Genomic DNA, 17,786 nt, shown 5'->3' with positions numbered 1-17,786 from the left:
CTGCCATGGGAACTCCTTGAAGCCTTTAAACTCATTCATCTGCTACTAAAACTGGTCCTCCTGGATTCATTTCATTTTCTCATTGGCACCTAAACCTCACCAACACAGCCTCTACATTGTTTTAATGCAGGGCTTCATTCAGTCTGAATACCTGCTATGTGTTGTTCTCTGAATGATTATGTAATATTTCCCTTTGAGTTTGGTAGGTGAGCCAGCTGACCATAGCCATCTATACAGCATACACTATGGTCATCATGGATGAAAAGGATCAACACCTTACATTTGTCTGCCATTAAGTATAGATTACCTTCCTACTAAATCAGATCATGCTGTCCAGAATCAAGAATGTTTTTGGGTCATTTAAAAAAATCTTTGTCACAATGTACATTTTTTATGCATGTTTTTAAAAATGTCTCTTCCCAGATTCTCCGCTGCAAAAAGTGAGAATCTTACCAAGTGTGTTTGTGTTTAATTTCTAGTCAAAACCATCTCATTACACTTATTATTATTCTTCACTTGTTCCATTGGTCGATTCTTTTTTACTACAAGCAGGAAACACATTGTAGTCAAGTTATTCTTTTTTACTTATTTTTGAAGTGACGTTTTTTTTTCTGTTCTTTGATTTTTTATTAATTTTGATTTTTACATTTTAAAACATAATGAACATGCACCCATCACATAGTGATGGTTCCCTCGCTACTCAGGGGAAAAAAGAGTGAGCTGATACTGAAGCTTGGGAAATACTAAGATCATGTATTTTACACAACTTTATCCATACATGAATATTGTTTCATATCTTTTGAGCCTTTTGAGAGATTTTGAAACTATTTATGATGGATGACAGGTTCATAGTGTGTTTCCTGACTTTTTAGGTCTCAAATAATCGACTTGGATGGCAAAAGCCTTTAGTGTGGACAAGGTTTTTGGTTGTTGTTGTTTTGGAATTCTTCTTTACACTCACCGCCACACACAAAATATGCATATGTGGACATGTGCACAAGAAAATAATTTAACATGAGGACAACTATCAGGACTCAGTTCATCCACCGAGCAAAATTCAGACTGCACTGCACCAAATGTGTATGACAGTTGAGAGGAGCCCACAGATTAGGCAAACCCTCAAAGCAGCTAATCATTTAGTGCCCACCAGGGGCCAGAGACGCAGAGTAAACTGAGGATTACAGCACAGCCGTGCCCCATCCCATCTGCATCACAGCTTCACATCTGTTTCTCCCCCATTCAAGCTAAACGGGGCCCATTAGTTCACTCTCACAGGTGAAAGGTCTGTATTCGACTTAGAGAAAGCTGAAGAATAGACCAACAATTCCTTTTATATTGAGTCTACTGTGCAGTAATATTTACCTGCTAAATATTAAGTCCATAGATCATCTTTTTCTGATTAATTTTTGATTACTGCATCTATAAAGTCCATACAGAATGAGATTACAATAATATCCCCCTGGAAATGTCCCTTTGAAGTACAGTTTTATTAACCATTATTCATGCGTACGATCAGGCCTGTGTAAATAATCACATGGACTAAATGCACCTTTTTCCTTTCAGTGACTGCTCTCAGCATTAGATTTACGACATCTCCATTCTCCTCAAAGTGGGCAGGCCCTTCCTCTGAGCTATCCCACAGTGCCATGCACCGGTACAGCTGCGGCTGATTGTTGAGCGTCATAAAAACTCTGTAATCCAATGACCCTAAGCAGCTACCATCAATCCAACATGCCACCAGCAGGCAGCCATAATGGCAATGTGTCCCCTGAGTGTGAGCAGAGTGGGCCCAGGGTTCCCCAAAGCCTGAAGCTATATGGCTGTTACTGGTGAAAACACTGCCATGCCATTTGATTTTACAGAGGGGGGGATCAATAGCCATGAAAAGCCTCATTCAGAGTAGCTTAGACAAACTGGTAACCGGTACACTGTGAGAAATACATGTGAAAAAGATATATTTGTAAATATTTCATGTGTTTGTTACAAGCATAACAAACAGGTTCATTAGCAGTATACAGCAGACGCCTATACTGACAGCAGATGTAGGGGTTTTATGATACACACTATTGTAAAATGGAGCTAAATGTAGCATATTAAGATAAAAATATTGAAGATTGTCAGACCTAAATGTGACAACTTGTAAAAATTATTGTGGACAAATGGACACCCCTACACCATTGGCACGATTACTCTTAAATCTCAACTCATCATTACTCCTAAATTTCAACTCATCATTATATTAACAATGGATCATATGATTATGTGTAATGTGAAAGGGGAATTACTGCAGAGAATTATCACCTGCAGCTTGTTATCCTCTTGAAAGTCATTGTTTTGATTTTCTGGCCAACAAACTTTACTCCAAGCTTATTTTCAGCCACAGCAGACAGCTGTTTTCAGAAAAAAATGTTCTGATGAACCAGTAGTAGTATTGCATTTTCAACTTCCTCTGTTGACCCCAAGTGGACAAAAAAGTAAATTAATGCAGCTTTAACCCTGATTTCGTGCAATAAGATAATAATTATGTTAAACATACTTTACTTGTAGTTGTTAATGCTACTGTGGTACCGATTTTAAAACTAAACGAGCGCCTGGGAGCATGGTGATCGGATTGGTTGGGTGGGTCATATACAAGTCCCCTGTAAGACCAAGTGTAAATGTTGATTTGTTGCATAAGAAAGTAAGCTTAAGTAAATAATGTAACGATGTATCAGTCAGGTATTACGTTCATCAGTAAGTGATATGACTGTTATTTTAACACAAAGCAGGATGTTTTCCTAAACCTAACCAAGTAGTTTTGGTGCCTAAACTTAACCAAACCTAAAAGTCCAAAACTGTTGATATGTCATAATATGTGAAATGTTTGTGAACAGGCTTTATTTTGAAAGTCTAAACAGACTTTGAATATTTATTATTGCTAATTTGACTGTGGAGCTCGTCACATGCAAAACTGATGCTAGAGGGGCAGGTAGAGAGTCATAGTTTGGAGGTTATGGCCACTGACCAGCTGCTGTACTTGACGAATTGGGGATGAGAATGTGTTGTCCCTACTATGTTACCTATTAAAGTCACATCTATCACAAGATTGAACAGAATACAATAGTTCCAATGCAGTGTTGGCTGTCTAAATGTTTTCATTTTAGACTTGCTCCCCCGATTACATTGTACTTTAATCGCGTACAAGCAAACATAAATTTGTGGTAATGCACATCCAGGTTTGAAAAAATTAGAACAATTGATCTTGATCCTTTAGATTTCCACATGTTTCACACTGCCCCAATTTTACTGCATTACAGATAGTAAAATGTGATTTGAAAGATGTGGAATTATTCACTTTTAGCAAGCAAAAATCTTGTTAAGGCAAGTACACTTTGAAAATAGAATTCAAACTACTTGTAATTCACAGCAGCAGCTTTATGAATTTACTCAACAAACCTTTAAAATAATCATGGTGATTTTATTTTGTTTGTTAATGTTATCTAAGGGTTATATCAGCAAATCCTGGTGCAACTACCATGATGCAATCATTTGCATTCAACCACTCAGTGGGAGAAAGTTTCATGGCAGCCAATCAGGAGTGGCCACACTTTACTGTAATCGTACTAAAGTCTCAGAATCAATGTTTCCTGATGGTAAAATGCTATAATAGCGTCTCTGATTTGACATTAGGAAAATCTGTCCATTTTCAGCAGCGTTTCCACCGCTGCTTTATCCATGAATGACATCATGGATGTCACAGAGGGAGATTATTGTAACAATAAGGCTGCCTTTAGGTAAGGGCCTGAATTAGCCTCTGAGTAATTATAATAGAGAAATACCTCACACGGCAGTCATATTCACTGTGTCTCCCTCCCACTTGCATGTTAATATAATATTGGTAACTATACACAGTGCCAAGGGGCTAATGTACGCTTTCAAATACAGCTGAACACTTTGTTCATCACAGTCACTCCTTTCAGCTGGGAGCACACACACAATGGTTTCTCCGTGTAGCGTCTCCAGTAACAGCACTGTTCCATTCCCAGATGCCGGTGTTGTTTCACACAGTATTTGCAGATGCCACAGTAGCTTATGAGAAAGGAGGAGAGAATGTGAAGAAGCAGCAGTTTAATTGGGCATGCAGCAACACGGAATTCCAGTCTGATGATGTGCATCAATAAGTGATGATGCTCTATGGGCCTGTAAAACCCTGCATGCTCACAAGATTGTGTTTACGCACATGTGGAAGTGCCTGTCGGCTTTGTATTTGTGCACTGTGTATAACTGGGATGTGAGTTGTTTACATTGATGACGTGTCACAGCTGTGCTAGTCACAATCACACAGGCCTGCAGCCCTTTTCAGCTCACTGTGGGTGGGGAGGAGACAGTCACAGGCTGGCCATAGTAAGCTAACACTGAGGACCACAGTAGTGTGGCTTGGTGTGGTTCACCTGCTATACAGGACCAGACACACCAAACCAACATCAAAGAACTCAAGCTAAGCTGAACAGCCAATCAGAGTGATTTCTCTCACAGATGGGCTTCCATGCCTGTTCTGCTTGTTTAGTCACTAAAACAATGCCGCCAAGTGCAGACAGTGCAGCATACACCGCAACATTGGCCGAAATCTACATGTATGTCATCGTTGCACGACTAAAGCAGATTGACCTAATGGACTAATGGAAAAACCTTATTGGTTACATTCCACATGTTCAACCAAAATTGTTATTTAATTTAAAAAAAAAAGTTAAATAGAACATCTTTAAAATGTCTTCTGAAGAATCTTGTGACTGTGCTTTTGTTAATTTCTTAGCCTTATGAAGTGCAGTGAAAAAATCTAAACTATTTCAGTAATCTAATACTGTGGTGTATTACTCATCCATTATGTGACTGAGAATGTTGTTCCATTGACAACTGTTAGTTGTGATTCACTTCCTGGATGAACAGAATGAACAGCCTGATGGTGACAATATGAGTAGCGTGTCAGCTAATTTAGAAACTACAAGGAGCAAGTCGAGGCATGTTTGCTTCTCAAAATGTATACGACAGGGTAGGATTATGTAAATAACCCCACTATTATCTTCATATTGGACCATTCGGCACATGTCCAGCACCAGCATTCAGTGCCAGTTCATGAAGTATTGTGTCCTTTATGTAGCAATGTTGGGGTGTTAGATGGGCATACAGGAAATTCGGCCACAATTTGAGTCCTGTCACAGTCCAAGAGTTAATCATTTTAAAGGCCATAAAAATAATGTTTCCCTAACTCTGACCAAGTCTTCCAGCTGCTAAATCTTAACTGCAGCTCAGTCATATTTATTCTGCAGCAAGAGAGGAATTTATTTATTTATTTATATAATATTGTCATTGAACATCATACAATATCAATGTTATTTTCTGGTCCAGGGCTGTTATATCAGATTTTAATTACATTTTTATTGTAACGTCAATAGAAAGTTGGATTATTTATGTGGTATTACATGTATGTTATTAACATAATATTAATATTTCATTTTTAAATATTACTGTTCACGTCAATATAGGGGTTTTGCCACACTCCTTTTCTGGCCATAGCATTGGTTTCTCCATGAAAAGGCCCTTAAATGTCCTATCCTATAAGAAGATACACAGTCAGTATAAGAAAGCAAGTTTTTACGAAGGCAAATTCTGTCAAATGTAAAACCCTGAGGACAACCCTTTCTCCTAATCAAAGTTTCTTCAATTCAGTTAATGAGATAACTTTTTTTATGAACGTATGTTGCAAAATGTTTATACTAGACCTAATTTTAGAACACACAGATTACAGTAGAGAGACGGATAATGATATGAAATGAGGGTCCCTGTCTTAATGGTGCAGCATGGTAAACATTATGATCATGTTAGCCAACTTAAACCTCTTGGTCAAGCTTAATGGCTGATTATAAAGACTTTCAACACTTTTTTTTCCAATACTTAATCACAGCTATGATCATTCCTTAACCATAACCAGATTTAAGAACACAGCTCTCCATGGACTGGAAAAAGCATTCCAGATAAACATAATCCAGGCAGCTGTCCTTCAAGATGAATTACAAAACCCTTCAGCAATATATGAACACAGGACCAGACTGGGATAATAATTCAGACTGGGAACCTACCATCAGCCCACATTCATAACAGAACATGTTTACTGTTGCTGTTTAGCTGAAAAACATACTATATACTGTTTGTACCAGTAACATAGTATGTTAGTTTTATTACAGAAAACATAAAAATGTGTCACACGAACCATGTTGCTTTTCTACTGTACGAGTCATATCACGTCCACAATACATGTAAATTAACTTTAATGTCAGCTCATCTACATGTGATCAGTGAGAGGAGGGGGAGTTGTTGGTGTTCTAGCCGGGCAAGATGGTTGCCAAGCCAGAGACCACTGTTCAAGATGGTTTTCAACATTTGATAGCGCGAAACCAATGTTTGTGGTGACAAATAGGTATCTGAAGCCAAAACGTGATCTTTTCTTAACCCTAACCAAGTGTTTTTTGTGCCTAAACCTAACCAGAGCACAAGCACACACACTGAAAACTGAACGTAAAGAACATAAAGTTGCAACGTAAATAATTGTTAAGTTAAACCTATCTGTGGTTTGCAGAAACAACTATTCTGGTGATGTGGTTGCATTTATTTGTTTTCTAAAACGTGGAATCAACTCAGGATAGATAGGTGTGATATCATGATGTGCTGACTCTCATAGCATTTTTTTTATTTTTACAAACACTAACCCTTGTATACATATTCTGTAATTTTGCAGCATTTAGCTGCACCTTCTTTCGAGGCTTTTCTGAATTTCAGCTTCACTTTTTCTGTTCCTCTGGTTCTCCTGTGCTAACCATATTTTCTCCTCACTGCGTGTGATGATAGTCAGAGAGATCATACCACCAGGTTACAAGCAGGCATGAGGGCTGGTGGTACAGTTGTGAGCAACTGCAGCTGGCCTATGTTGTTTTCACTTTGAATTACACATTTCATTCTGTAATTTTAACACTGGTCTCATAATCAGCCAATCAGCTGGTCAGGCCACCAGGAGCTTGAATGGCCATTCCAGGCCAGTGTAAACATTATATTCAGAGAGGCAGGTTGCCAGACTGTTCAGCAGACGGTTGTTTATTTCCATAGTCATTATTGAATCTCAAATCCTGTCAGTAAAACGTTTTAAAGACGCATCTCATTCTCATGCTTCAACTGTATGATTGATGGGAATAATTTAGACGTAACTGTCTGTGCATCCTAGCTATAGCGATCTTTTTGATTATCAGTTTTCCCTTAAAGGATCACACAATATGTGGATGCATTTAATCATTCAATTATGCATGAATCTTTGCATTAATTACGTATTCATATCCAGTCAGGTTTTATACAGTGAAACTGTTTGGCACAGTGTCCAGATGTTCAGCTACAGTATGATAATCACTGTATGGGAATAAAGCTGCAGTAGGCAGTATTTAAATTAAAGTATGTTAAAATACAGCTGTCTGATCAAGTTAAGTTACAAGCTTTTTTTAATTGGGGAAGCTGGAACACACACAAGTGACTTATGCCCACTGAGGATTTAGCTTACTTTTCCAAAGTGATGCATTAGTCACATGCAATGCAGGATCCTGATTTATGTTTACTAACCAGCTATATTTACTGTAATCCAAAATGCTCTCCAAAATTCAGCAAGTCAGCAAACCATCCAGAGAAACATACATTTTACATTAACCTTTAACCTTTTGCTAACCGATGTCTTAGCATTGTAACATGAGCATGTTCTCTGATGTATGATTTAATGGATGTACATTTTTGAGACTGTCTCTAATGAGATTCAGCATATTCCCGAGAATGACATCTGTTAAATGTTCAAGTGACAAAGCCCTCTATTGACCGTGGTGATTGTTAGATAGGCAAAGGAGGAAGTCAGGTGTAATTATATTTGAGCGATAAAGGCAGCAGAAGGAGGAGGTCAGGGTGGATGGATGTGTCAACAAAACATCTGACAGACTGCTGTTCTTTTCCTTCAGTCAGTGTTTTTAAAGCATAACCACAATTGTTCCATAATCTTCCCCCTAGCTGGTGCGTTATCCTGGATACATGTATCCATAATTTACTTAATCATCTGTCTGGCAGTACACAAAATGTTTTTGGCCATCCAGCCTTCATCAGTGTGTGTGTGTGTGTGTGTGTGTGTAAACATGTTGTGTACTGCCAAACAGATGATTAAGTAAATTAATCAAAAGACATATTCCTGAGTGTGACCCTCTCTTCTTTATATGGCTCCTTTTAACCCTCACCACGTTTTCCTAAACCTAAACTAACTTAAACCACAGTGTTGTCACATCAATCAGATAGATTTTCATCAGCAATGGTGGTTGTATAACGGTGTGTTTCTCACCAGTGAAGGAAGTTTGACCATTTGTCTTTATATTATCCTGAGAAGTCTCAGGAACTCTCTCTATGTCACTTAATTCAGCCTGATCACAGTGTCTAGTCAGTTAACACTATCAAATACATCAGGCAGTGTTGGTTGGTGGAAAGCCAATGGGGGATCAAGTCCTTGTTGCACCATTAACTTTTACTGGTTGGTATCTGCACTGCTCCACCTCCTGTCTACACCCTCCACTGTCCAACAGTGAGAGTGGGCTGCAACGAGGAATTGTGCTTTGCTTTTATTGAAGAGGGCTCTGCTTTAGTGCTTCAATACCACTATGTCTGAACCAGTTGCTGTCCGTCTCTGTCTGTGAAAGAAGAACAGCCCTGGATCATTAGGAATTATATTAGCACTGGGCAATTCTGCACCTCACAATTTAGTGAGTATTGCCTTCATGAGTCTATGTCAAATCACAGGGCCTGCTCTTTCAACCCAGTCACCAGAATAAATGTTGGCAATATGCGTTTCTGTTAACCACAGATTTGTTCAAATTTTACATTTCTTTATGTTGCAACTTGAGATTTTGTGGCTAAATTTTCTATTTTATGTTGTGACAATACTGGGCTTATGGTCTGGTTAGATTTAGGCATAAAACCCACTTGGTTAGGCTTAAGAAAAGATCATGTTTTGGCTTGCCTGGTTTTGTTGCCAAAATCCCAGAAATTGTCCTGACATCTCATTAAAATATCCAGTGGTTTCACTCTTAGAAAATGTTGAACCACTGCCTCAAACAGTGGCTCTGTTTTATCCACTGTCTCACCCAGTTGTCATGCCACCACCATCCCCTCCGCCTCCTGAAATGAAAGTCGGCTCATATACATGTATCACAGTATCATATGATGTGTATTGTAGAAATCTTTATATAATGCGTATGAGATGTACAAATTTCATTTTTTTATTATTATTAAGGCACATGTCCAGCACCAGCATTCAGTGCCAGTGCATGAGGTATTGTTTCCTTTATGTAGCAATGTTGGGGTGTTAGATGGGCATACAGGAAATCCGACCACAATTTGAGTCCTGTCACAGTCCAAGAGTTAATCATTTCAAAGGCCATAAAAATAATGGGTTCCAGCTGCCGAATCTTAAATGCTTCTCAATCATATTTATTCTGCAGCAACAGAAGAATTAATTTTACTTATATAACATTGTCATTGAACATCATGCAATATCAATGTTATTATCTGGTACAGGGCTGTTCTTATTTAAACGTCTTATACATTAAACGTGTTTGCAAAAACGTAAAATGCAAACGTTTTACCCTGACAACTGGGCTGGCTCTTTTGTAGTTCCAACTAGTGTGACTAATTGTAACTAACTGTAATAAGCTTATATGTGCCATGACCACAATTTCCGTAGGCTAGTGTAGGCTATATTGAGATATCTGAATAAAGCATAGTAAAAGCATAATGTGTACAAAACACATGAAAATATATTTTAATGTTAAATGAAAATGTGTTGTGTTATGTAATAAAAAGGTTGCCATTTCCAGGAAAGTAAATAACAAAACACAATGCGGTACGTAAATGGCAATTACATCACCCAGTGGTTGCTTTAGGCTAAATGCTAGTATCAGCAAATGCTCACAATGACAAAACTAACATGCTGATTTGAAGCAGGTTTAATTTTATAGCATCATGTTAGTATTGCATATACAGCTGAAGCTTATAGGAATAGTTTTGCAGGTAGTTTTGTTCACCTACAGTAAATACTCTGATTCTTTTTTCACGATTACTGAATCAATTGTATATAACTACTGCTTGGTCCAAAAGCTTGGAGCTCACACATAATGGGAATTACCAATAACGTGCTAAAGGAAGTTAGCATTGCAACTTTGACAATATTATCTTAAGAAACAATCCATTTTAAGTCACATGCCTTACAAAAAACTGCATGTGCTCATACTCAAAGGTAATATATAGTATTTCATATGCTCTGTAAAAACAACACTACTGACTTCAAATTTCTAACTCACCAAACTGACCAGCTACAGCAACCCCAAAGGGACGAAACTCCCAATGGGTTATTTATTACATTTATAGCACTAGCTTTATGAGCAAGAACAGATAAACTTCACATCTTACGTCACAAAGTTTTTATTTACCTATTTTATATGCAGTATGGCAATGATAAGGGTGGGAGGGTAATAAGCATGTTGTACTAGCCCTAATGATTGTGCTATATGAAAAATCAGAAGATCACTTAAGTTATAATAATACATTGTCAACCATCAGACCGCTATTGTGATGCCAGTAACATTACTGAAAAGTCATTCAATGTATGTTAAGGTTTTGCCAGAACTCTTCAATACTGATGTTTTGTCCTCGGACACTGCAGAAAGGCATTATGGTAAACAGTGGCAGTCACTAACAAATACTGCAGTAGAAAAGAAAATGCATTCAGGGATATTTGTAAATAACACTTCATAAGAAAAATGACATGACATTTATTGGACATTACTGATTGATAATGCAGAGCAGTTTGAAAGAATACATGTGTAAAGCTTTAAAACGTAGATTTAAAAGCCTTGCATGAGCAGCAACAATCACAAATTCACCACTAATGTTTTCCCACACTATGTTGAGTAATTCCATGCCTTTACACTTTACAATCTACTTCACAGCCTATGGACCTGCACCTCCCTCCATCTCCTTCCCATCCAGCATTCTCTCCATTCCCGGCCTGCTACACTGTTTATTTCACCATTTCCCCTTGTGGCAGTACTGAGCTGAGTCGGTGGGTGGTGATGAGGGGGGGTACGAGGCTGCACACATCGAGAACAGGCTTGTTTTCTTGCCCATTACATTTGGACAGGGGAAGTAGTCTGAAACCCATTCTCTTCTGATTTTCTATTTCCCTCTGCAGAGGTCCTTCTGCAGCGCCATGGTGGACGAGCTGCGGGTTTCCCTCAAGTGCCAGCGCCGGCTCAAACACAAGCCCCAGCCACCTGTCATGGTGAAAACAGAGGAGGTCATCAACATGCACACCTTCAACGACCGCAGACTGCCAGGGAAAGAGACCATGGCCTAAAATGGGAATCTCAATCACTTTTTCAGCCTCTCTCTTGCAGTGAGGAGGTGTGCAGAGACACTGGGGGAACGGGTGTGGGTAAATGGTAAGGGGGTTGTAATGGGGTTGTAATGGTTGACAGTTGGGTTTTTTGAATATAGAGCCGAGGTGCTTGGGAGTATATTGACGAAATGTCATTCTTGTTACTTTATAAATAGCTAGGGATAAGAGATTCAACAATATTTCCTGTGGAAATAACTTGAACCTGGGTGAAATTTCAGCGAGTTACCTCATTACTCTTACCACCTTGGCAAGGCGGCAAACTACAGGTGCCAGGATTTTCAAAACCCAGGAGTTGAAGTGAGAGAGAGTCTGGAAATAAATTTAAGGTGGGACAGAGGTGGTCCATCACAAAAAAATGTTTTAAAAAATAAACAGAATTGGACCTATCATCTTTAGTTGCTGCTCAGTCAGTCTTTCACTACACAGCTGAAAAGAGGCTGGTTGAGCAGCATCAAGAGCATCTCAGAGATTGAGTGAATACACAGATTCTAACTGGGGGAACAGGAAGGAAAGTTTGTGAAGGATTGTTTATTTTCAAAACTTGTGAATAGAATGACTGAATGGGCTCTAGACTAAATTAAACCCAAAGCCCTGAAGATGACGGCGAGCTTGGCTGCTCCCAAATGTATAGAGAGGCATTGCTTAGTCACATATGATATTGATTACATCAAAAATGGATATACTGTATATCATCCATCAGGCAATAAGTGATATCATTTATTTGTGTTTCAGAGTACTAACACTTTTAGTCTTTAATGTACTACGGGGTGATTTTTAGAGGCAGACTATATGGTGAAATACACACAGAGAATGCAGGAGTAGGGGCAATATAATGAACTGTCCATGTATCAGCCAGTAACTTAAAGAGGATTCTATGGAGGTACACACCCTGAATATCAATAAGGAGGAACCTTGGAATGACGTGAGCATGGCTCACCAAGTCTAAATTCACAGCAATCACACAACACACAAACTATTTATTCAAAGTATTTATTGTTTTATTTATAAAACTCCTTATTTATATCTCTATGGACTGGACTTTCACTACTGCCGTAAATACACCTCATGTCAACCCTTTATGGGTATACACGGTTTCTTTCCATTTGCTCAATGTCAAGTCTCCAGTTTCATTTTGTATTCCTGTGGCTTTTCTTTTTCTTTCTTTGGCAGCAAAGCTCCACATTTACTTGTGCAAATGCAATTTCTATGAAAAAGTGTTTTTGTACGAAGAGAATCAAAATTTTGTAATGATTTTTATCAACACAAAACGCACCATGAGGAGTGTCATCCATGTCAGAGGGGTGATACTCCAGGCTGGTAGTAAGGCTTTCCTAGACACTAGACACAGCAAACACACACACACACAGACACACACACACAAACACACACACACACCCAAGAGTGCAGGGTGCACCCATCCTCCATGGAGCAGATTCACACCAATTAGTACTATTAGTACTACTGTTAGTACAGAGCATTCTGGTACGCATTAGTGACATAATGTTGTTTTGGAGAAGAAGGAAAAAAAACAACTATTTTTATCATGTAAAGGAATCATATTTAAAGAAAGATATTTTTACTTCACATGAAAGAAGAGTAACGATAATACTGGTTAGAGCAAATATATAGTCTACACACACAGGAAGGGAGGAAGACTGCTGATGATGCTTATCATTCTACACCCCCGATTACTGATAGACTGCTAGAATCCAGTGCTGAGCAATCGTGTGTAAATGGTTTTAAAAAGGAAAAAGATGTATTTAAAAAAAATAATGAACACTTAACTAATTTTGAACTTGTTGTGAAAACAAAATGGAGTGCACACAGTTTACCCTTTGAAGTTGCTGCACAAGTTTAAAGAAAATAAAAAAAAGTATTCACAACTTTGACCTCATCTGCCTCTTTATTAAATGTTAGCGCATGATTAGATTATCACAAGAACAGAATGAAAATGACAGCTTCTTAAAGCTATTAGAAGTGGCTGATTATTGAATATAAAGCCAGCCTCAATACCCACATGGGCCATTTGAATAATGGGTTGGGATGGTGGACCTCAGGGGTGTGTCAAATTAAGAATGAGTTAGAGGCATGTCTTAGCATCTTCATTAAGTTCAACTTCTACATAATGTATAGTGTATATGAAGACATACAGATTGATCAATGTAATTCTCTCTTATTTGACTGCTGAATGGAGGGTAAATGTACTTTACTTCATGAGCGTACATATGAAAAAATAAGACCCTGCAGGATAACAGAAAGACCGTGACTGTGGTGAGTGCTACTTTGGTCTAAGGCTTAACTGAATACAACCACCCTTGGTGCCTGCTGTGGCTCACTATCTTACAGCTAACTTACAGTTAAGTTTTCTGGTTGTTAGGGGTGCAAAAACACTTGGTCAAACTCGCACAAGCAACTTGAGTAAACGCAATTGATCCAGCGATCAAACTCAGGTGAATAACTGGAGGCCAGATTTGCTTTCCTTTATGTGTGACCACAACTAGCTTGTTAGCCTTAATTAGCTTGGTAGCCCCCAGCTAGCTGGATGTGTTTTAGTTACCAGGCTTCATTTAGCTTGCCTCAGCACCACCCATGCTCCACCTCTTTGCCTGTTTTTGATTAGCCTGGAATCAGGTACTGCAGAGATAGTGTCGGCCAGAGCAACCGCCTTTGAGCTTCACACTGGCTCTATGGGTGATGTCACAGCGGGTCTGTCCACTATCTATTACAGTCAATGATGACATCACATAATGCCAGTGTAGCTCTAACCATGTTCAAATAGCGCAATGTTCTGATCAGCCAGAATGACTGAAAACATGTATGGGTGCGCAGGTTCTTTGACAAATCTGCTATAAGACATTATATATATACTATATTATTTCACTATATTCATGTTTCTACCATTCAAACAATTCTTGACATGCCAATTAAAGTGTCAGTGATAAAATGGGCCAATGTGACTAGTCATCCTCAGAACCCATTATTATTTTTACGGTCAATATATTCATTATTGGACCAAGTTGGGCAGCACATGGGCCTAAATGCAAATGCTGTTAGTTGTATTGTTCCGGCCTATTCTTCTTTATATTTTATTCAGATTTCTTAGCTGATGAAGCAAATCATTTCCATATCAATAAGAGTTGACCTTTGAAAAATGTTTCTTGATAATTTAAGAGGAAAAATGACATGCATGTTGATCCTATAGGATTTATCGATGGGCATCTGCCTCTGCGTATGCCTTCACTACTCAAAAAAAAACTTTGACAGTCCAATGAAATTAAGACCTTAAATCTTTCATCACCAAGGTGGAACAAAATGGAGCCCATATGATCAATTTCCAGGAACTTTTTTTTTGTTTGTTTTCCCTGACTGTGGGTGAGCTAATTCTTGGGTTGACATGGACAATAGGTCCAAAGAAGGATATCTCTCAGTTGTGTACAAATTTAAATAATGAGCCTGTGGCGCAATTCATTAACATTAATGAATGAATAACTAAAGGGCCCATGTGGGACTAGGGATGATTGCTCATATCGTTCCCACTAGTATCCTCTACACTGTCATGAGCAGTTTGGCACTTTCTTATTTATGGTTTATTTCATAATGCTGGGGGGAAAAAACTAAACACTAATGGTCAATAATAGTTCAACTAAGTCCACTGCAGCTTTAAAACTGTAATGTGTATTAATTCTGAATTAAAATGTCTAAAAACGACTCAACTTTTGTCATATAATTTTTGAGTTGTGTACTTACATTATCGCAGATGTTTCCAACAATATTCCAACCAGAGAAATCCACAACTTTACTCAAGCTAACAGTGTGTTTTGTAAGATCGCAAGCCACTACACTACTTCATGGATGTTGAAGTTGGCGAACAAGACTACTGTAAATTTAAAGTGAATCAAACTTTAAAACATTTCTTCATATGTGAACATCTGTGCCAAAGACACATACAACAGTGAAGTGAGTTTGAGGGCAGGAGCATTTGTGTTTCTTTGTGTTACTCATGCAGTGTTTATGTGCCCCAAACAGCCAGTTTACTTTACTGTGCACTAGCCATAAGCTAGTGTTTGAGTGCTTGTGTGGTTAAATTCAGGACAACTCTCTGAATTCAGTCACCTACTCACCAGAGACTCTGCTTGTCTCTCTTCTTTTCCCCTCTACTCTGTAAATCATGAAATCAATGAATTTCCCCTCCAGCTCCAGTTGACAGGCAACATTACAGAACATAAACACCTGAAAACTGAGGTTGGCTGCTGCAGTTATGTTGATTACAGGAGTGAAGATAAATCCGCCTTTTAATCCAAAACATTAAAAGTAATCTCTGAACTTCCTTCCCATTGTTAAATGGTTCCGAATCAGAGCAGAATCCGAATTGACTCCAGGTGTTTATTCTCCAGAGGGTCTGACTCTAATCCAATATCTCTTGCTCTAAGAAGCTGAGCAGCAGCTCTTGCCCCCCCACTCCACCCAGCCCGCCACACTCTGCAAGCACGTCTAGTTTTGAAACAGGGCCCCTTAGCAGCAGAAGTTACAAATTGTACGTTTACAATGTGTTGCTTGCCTGGACACATTTTGTTGTTTGGTTGTGTATATTTCGTTATCCATAACTGCATCACAGTTCATGTGACAACACAATATGTTACACTGTATCTATTGCACAAATAATTTGTGAAGAATATGTTAAGATTTATTGATTGCTAAATTTAATAAAAATCTTCTTAACATCCAAATGTATTCCATCATCATCTAATCTTGTTAAAGCATATTGTAAGCTCTGTGAACTTTGCTGGTTAGAAATTCTCTTATAAAACCACCAGATTCAGCAGAGGCACAACCACTTGACAAGGTCACTGTGTAACCAATCCCTGACCTCTGTCAGGGACTGCAGTCGAAGCTAGCCACAATGACTCAGCAGAATGGCAGCCAATCAGATTAAAGCATCCTCCTTGCCCTGACCCCCAAGGGGGTACAGATCTGAGTAGAGGAAGCTATGGGGGATGAAGCCAGGATTACATTAAACACATTTGTATTTATGTTTTCAGTGCATGTGAAGAGGACTGTGCCCTCATCTGCTAACCTCATGTGTGTCTTGCAGCAGAGGGACCCTTGCATTTGAGCAACATCAGTGCTGTTTACAGCATAAGGGACTCACTGACCTCTATGGATGAAGTTTGGCTGTTGGTGAAAAGCTGCTCCTTCTGTAAAGTAGAGATACAAAGCTGCTGCATTTCATGTTCACATCCATATCCGGCAGCAAAGGTGGGCAATGGGGGGCCTGGCCTGCCCACTGAGTCACATGTGCCTGCCCCCACCCTCAACTTGTCTGGACCAGACTGAACCCTGAAGTCGGACTAATGTAGTTTTTTTAAAAAGTTTCTTTAAAAAAAACTGCTGGGCCTTTGGCGACCAGGATGCTCAGGTGTATGGGTGAAGATGGATGTCGGCTATTTTTGTCCGTATTTAGGTATACCTTGAGGAAAGATGCAGAGTTGGCAAAGATAGCACAGACTATCCCACACAATGCTAGATGGATGCTAAACTGGACCTAGAGATACCATACATTTACTGTTTTAACCACCAGTTGCATTTGGTGGTCACTCATGCTCTGGCAGCTGAACAGGCCATGGTAGCCTTTTTGCTTTGTGTAACATGCTCTACAAGTTCTACAGAAAGTTCACTGTTGCCATTCATTACAAAGGAGAGACACTCAAGCGCATTCTGGAGCAGGATATTTTGCTACAGTCTAAGTTATTCTGCGATCATTTGATGATTAACCACACTGCTCCGAGAGGTCTACAGCAACCAGGCATTTGGAGCAGATCTGCACATTGAAGCGACAGGATTGCTCTGGAACACAAAATCCCTGCTAATGTTTGAAACAGGTCAATGTCCCTCTGTCCACTCGCCGTCCCCACAGCTCCAGTTTGGCATTGAATTCAGCCAACTTGAAGACAGGTGTCATTCTCCCTAAATGTAGCTTTATTTTTCTTCGCAGTCGTAGGCTCTTCTTCTGTCTCATCATTGGGCCTTTTCCACTTTGCAAAGTGGCTCTCCAAAAGACGTTTGTTTTCTGCTCATTTTAGCTAGCTTGAGGGCTTTTTTTTGGTATAACGTGACTGAAACAGGAATGTGTCAAGCGCGTCAAGAGGAACAGACGTGTTATTAAAATAGAATCCAGTTTTTTTAGATAAAACACCTTTAAGAGTGTGATCGTCAATAAAAAGGAAATAAAATAAATTATTTATTCTTTCTGTGTGGCCTGGTACCAAATGACCCCCAGACCAGTACC

At 39.0% G+C, this 17,786-nt stretch overlaps 1 protein-coding gene across 2 annotated transcripts in view; it reads left to right on the top strand.

Annotated features, from left to right (window-relative positions):
- Window positions 1-16,030, top strand: part of grik2 (glutamate receptor, ionotropic, kainate 2) — a 303,295-nt gene extending 287,265 nt beyond the window's left edge. The window contains exon 18 of one of the 2 annotated variants that reach the window (XM_084357024.1): window positions 11,294-16,030. In XM_084357024.1, coding sequence (XP_084213150.1) covers window positions 11,294-11,547 — 254 coding nt within the window. In that variant the 3' untranslated portion in view covers window positions 11,548-16,030. The remainder of the gene's footprint in view (window positions 1-11,293) is intronic. The other variant, XM_084357025.1, reaches the window with a different exon arrangement.
- Window positions 16,031-17,786: the final 1,756 nt, after the last annotated feature.

The sequence above is a fragment of the Pagrus pagrus genome (assembly GCF_965226575.1).
Source record: "Pagrus pagrus genome assembly, chromosome: 7".
In the NCBI taxonomy this organism is placed as follows: Eukaryota; Metazoa; Chordata; class Actinopteri; order Spariformes; family Sparidae; genus Pagrus; species Pagrus pagrus.
The sequence above is the reverse complement of the archived record's forward strand: the minus strand, read 5'-3'. Positions and strand labels throughout refer to the sequence as shown.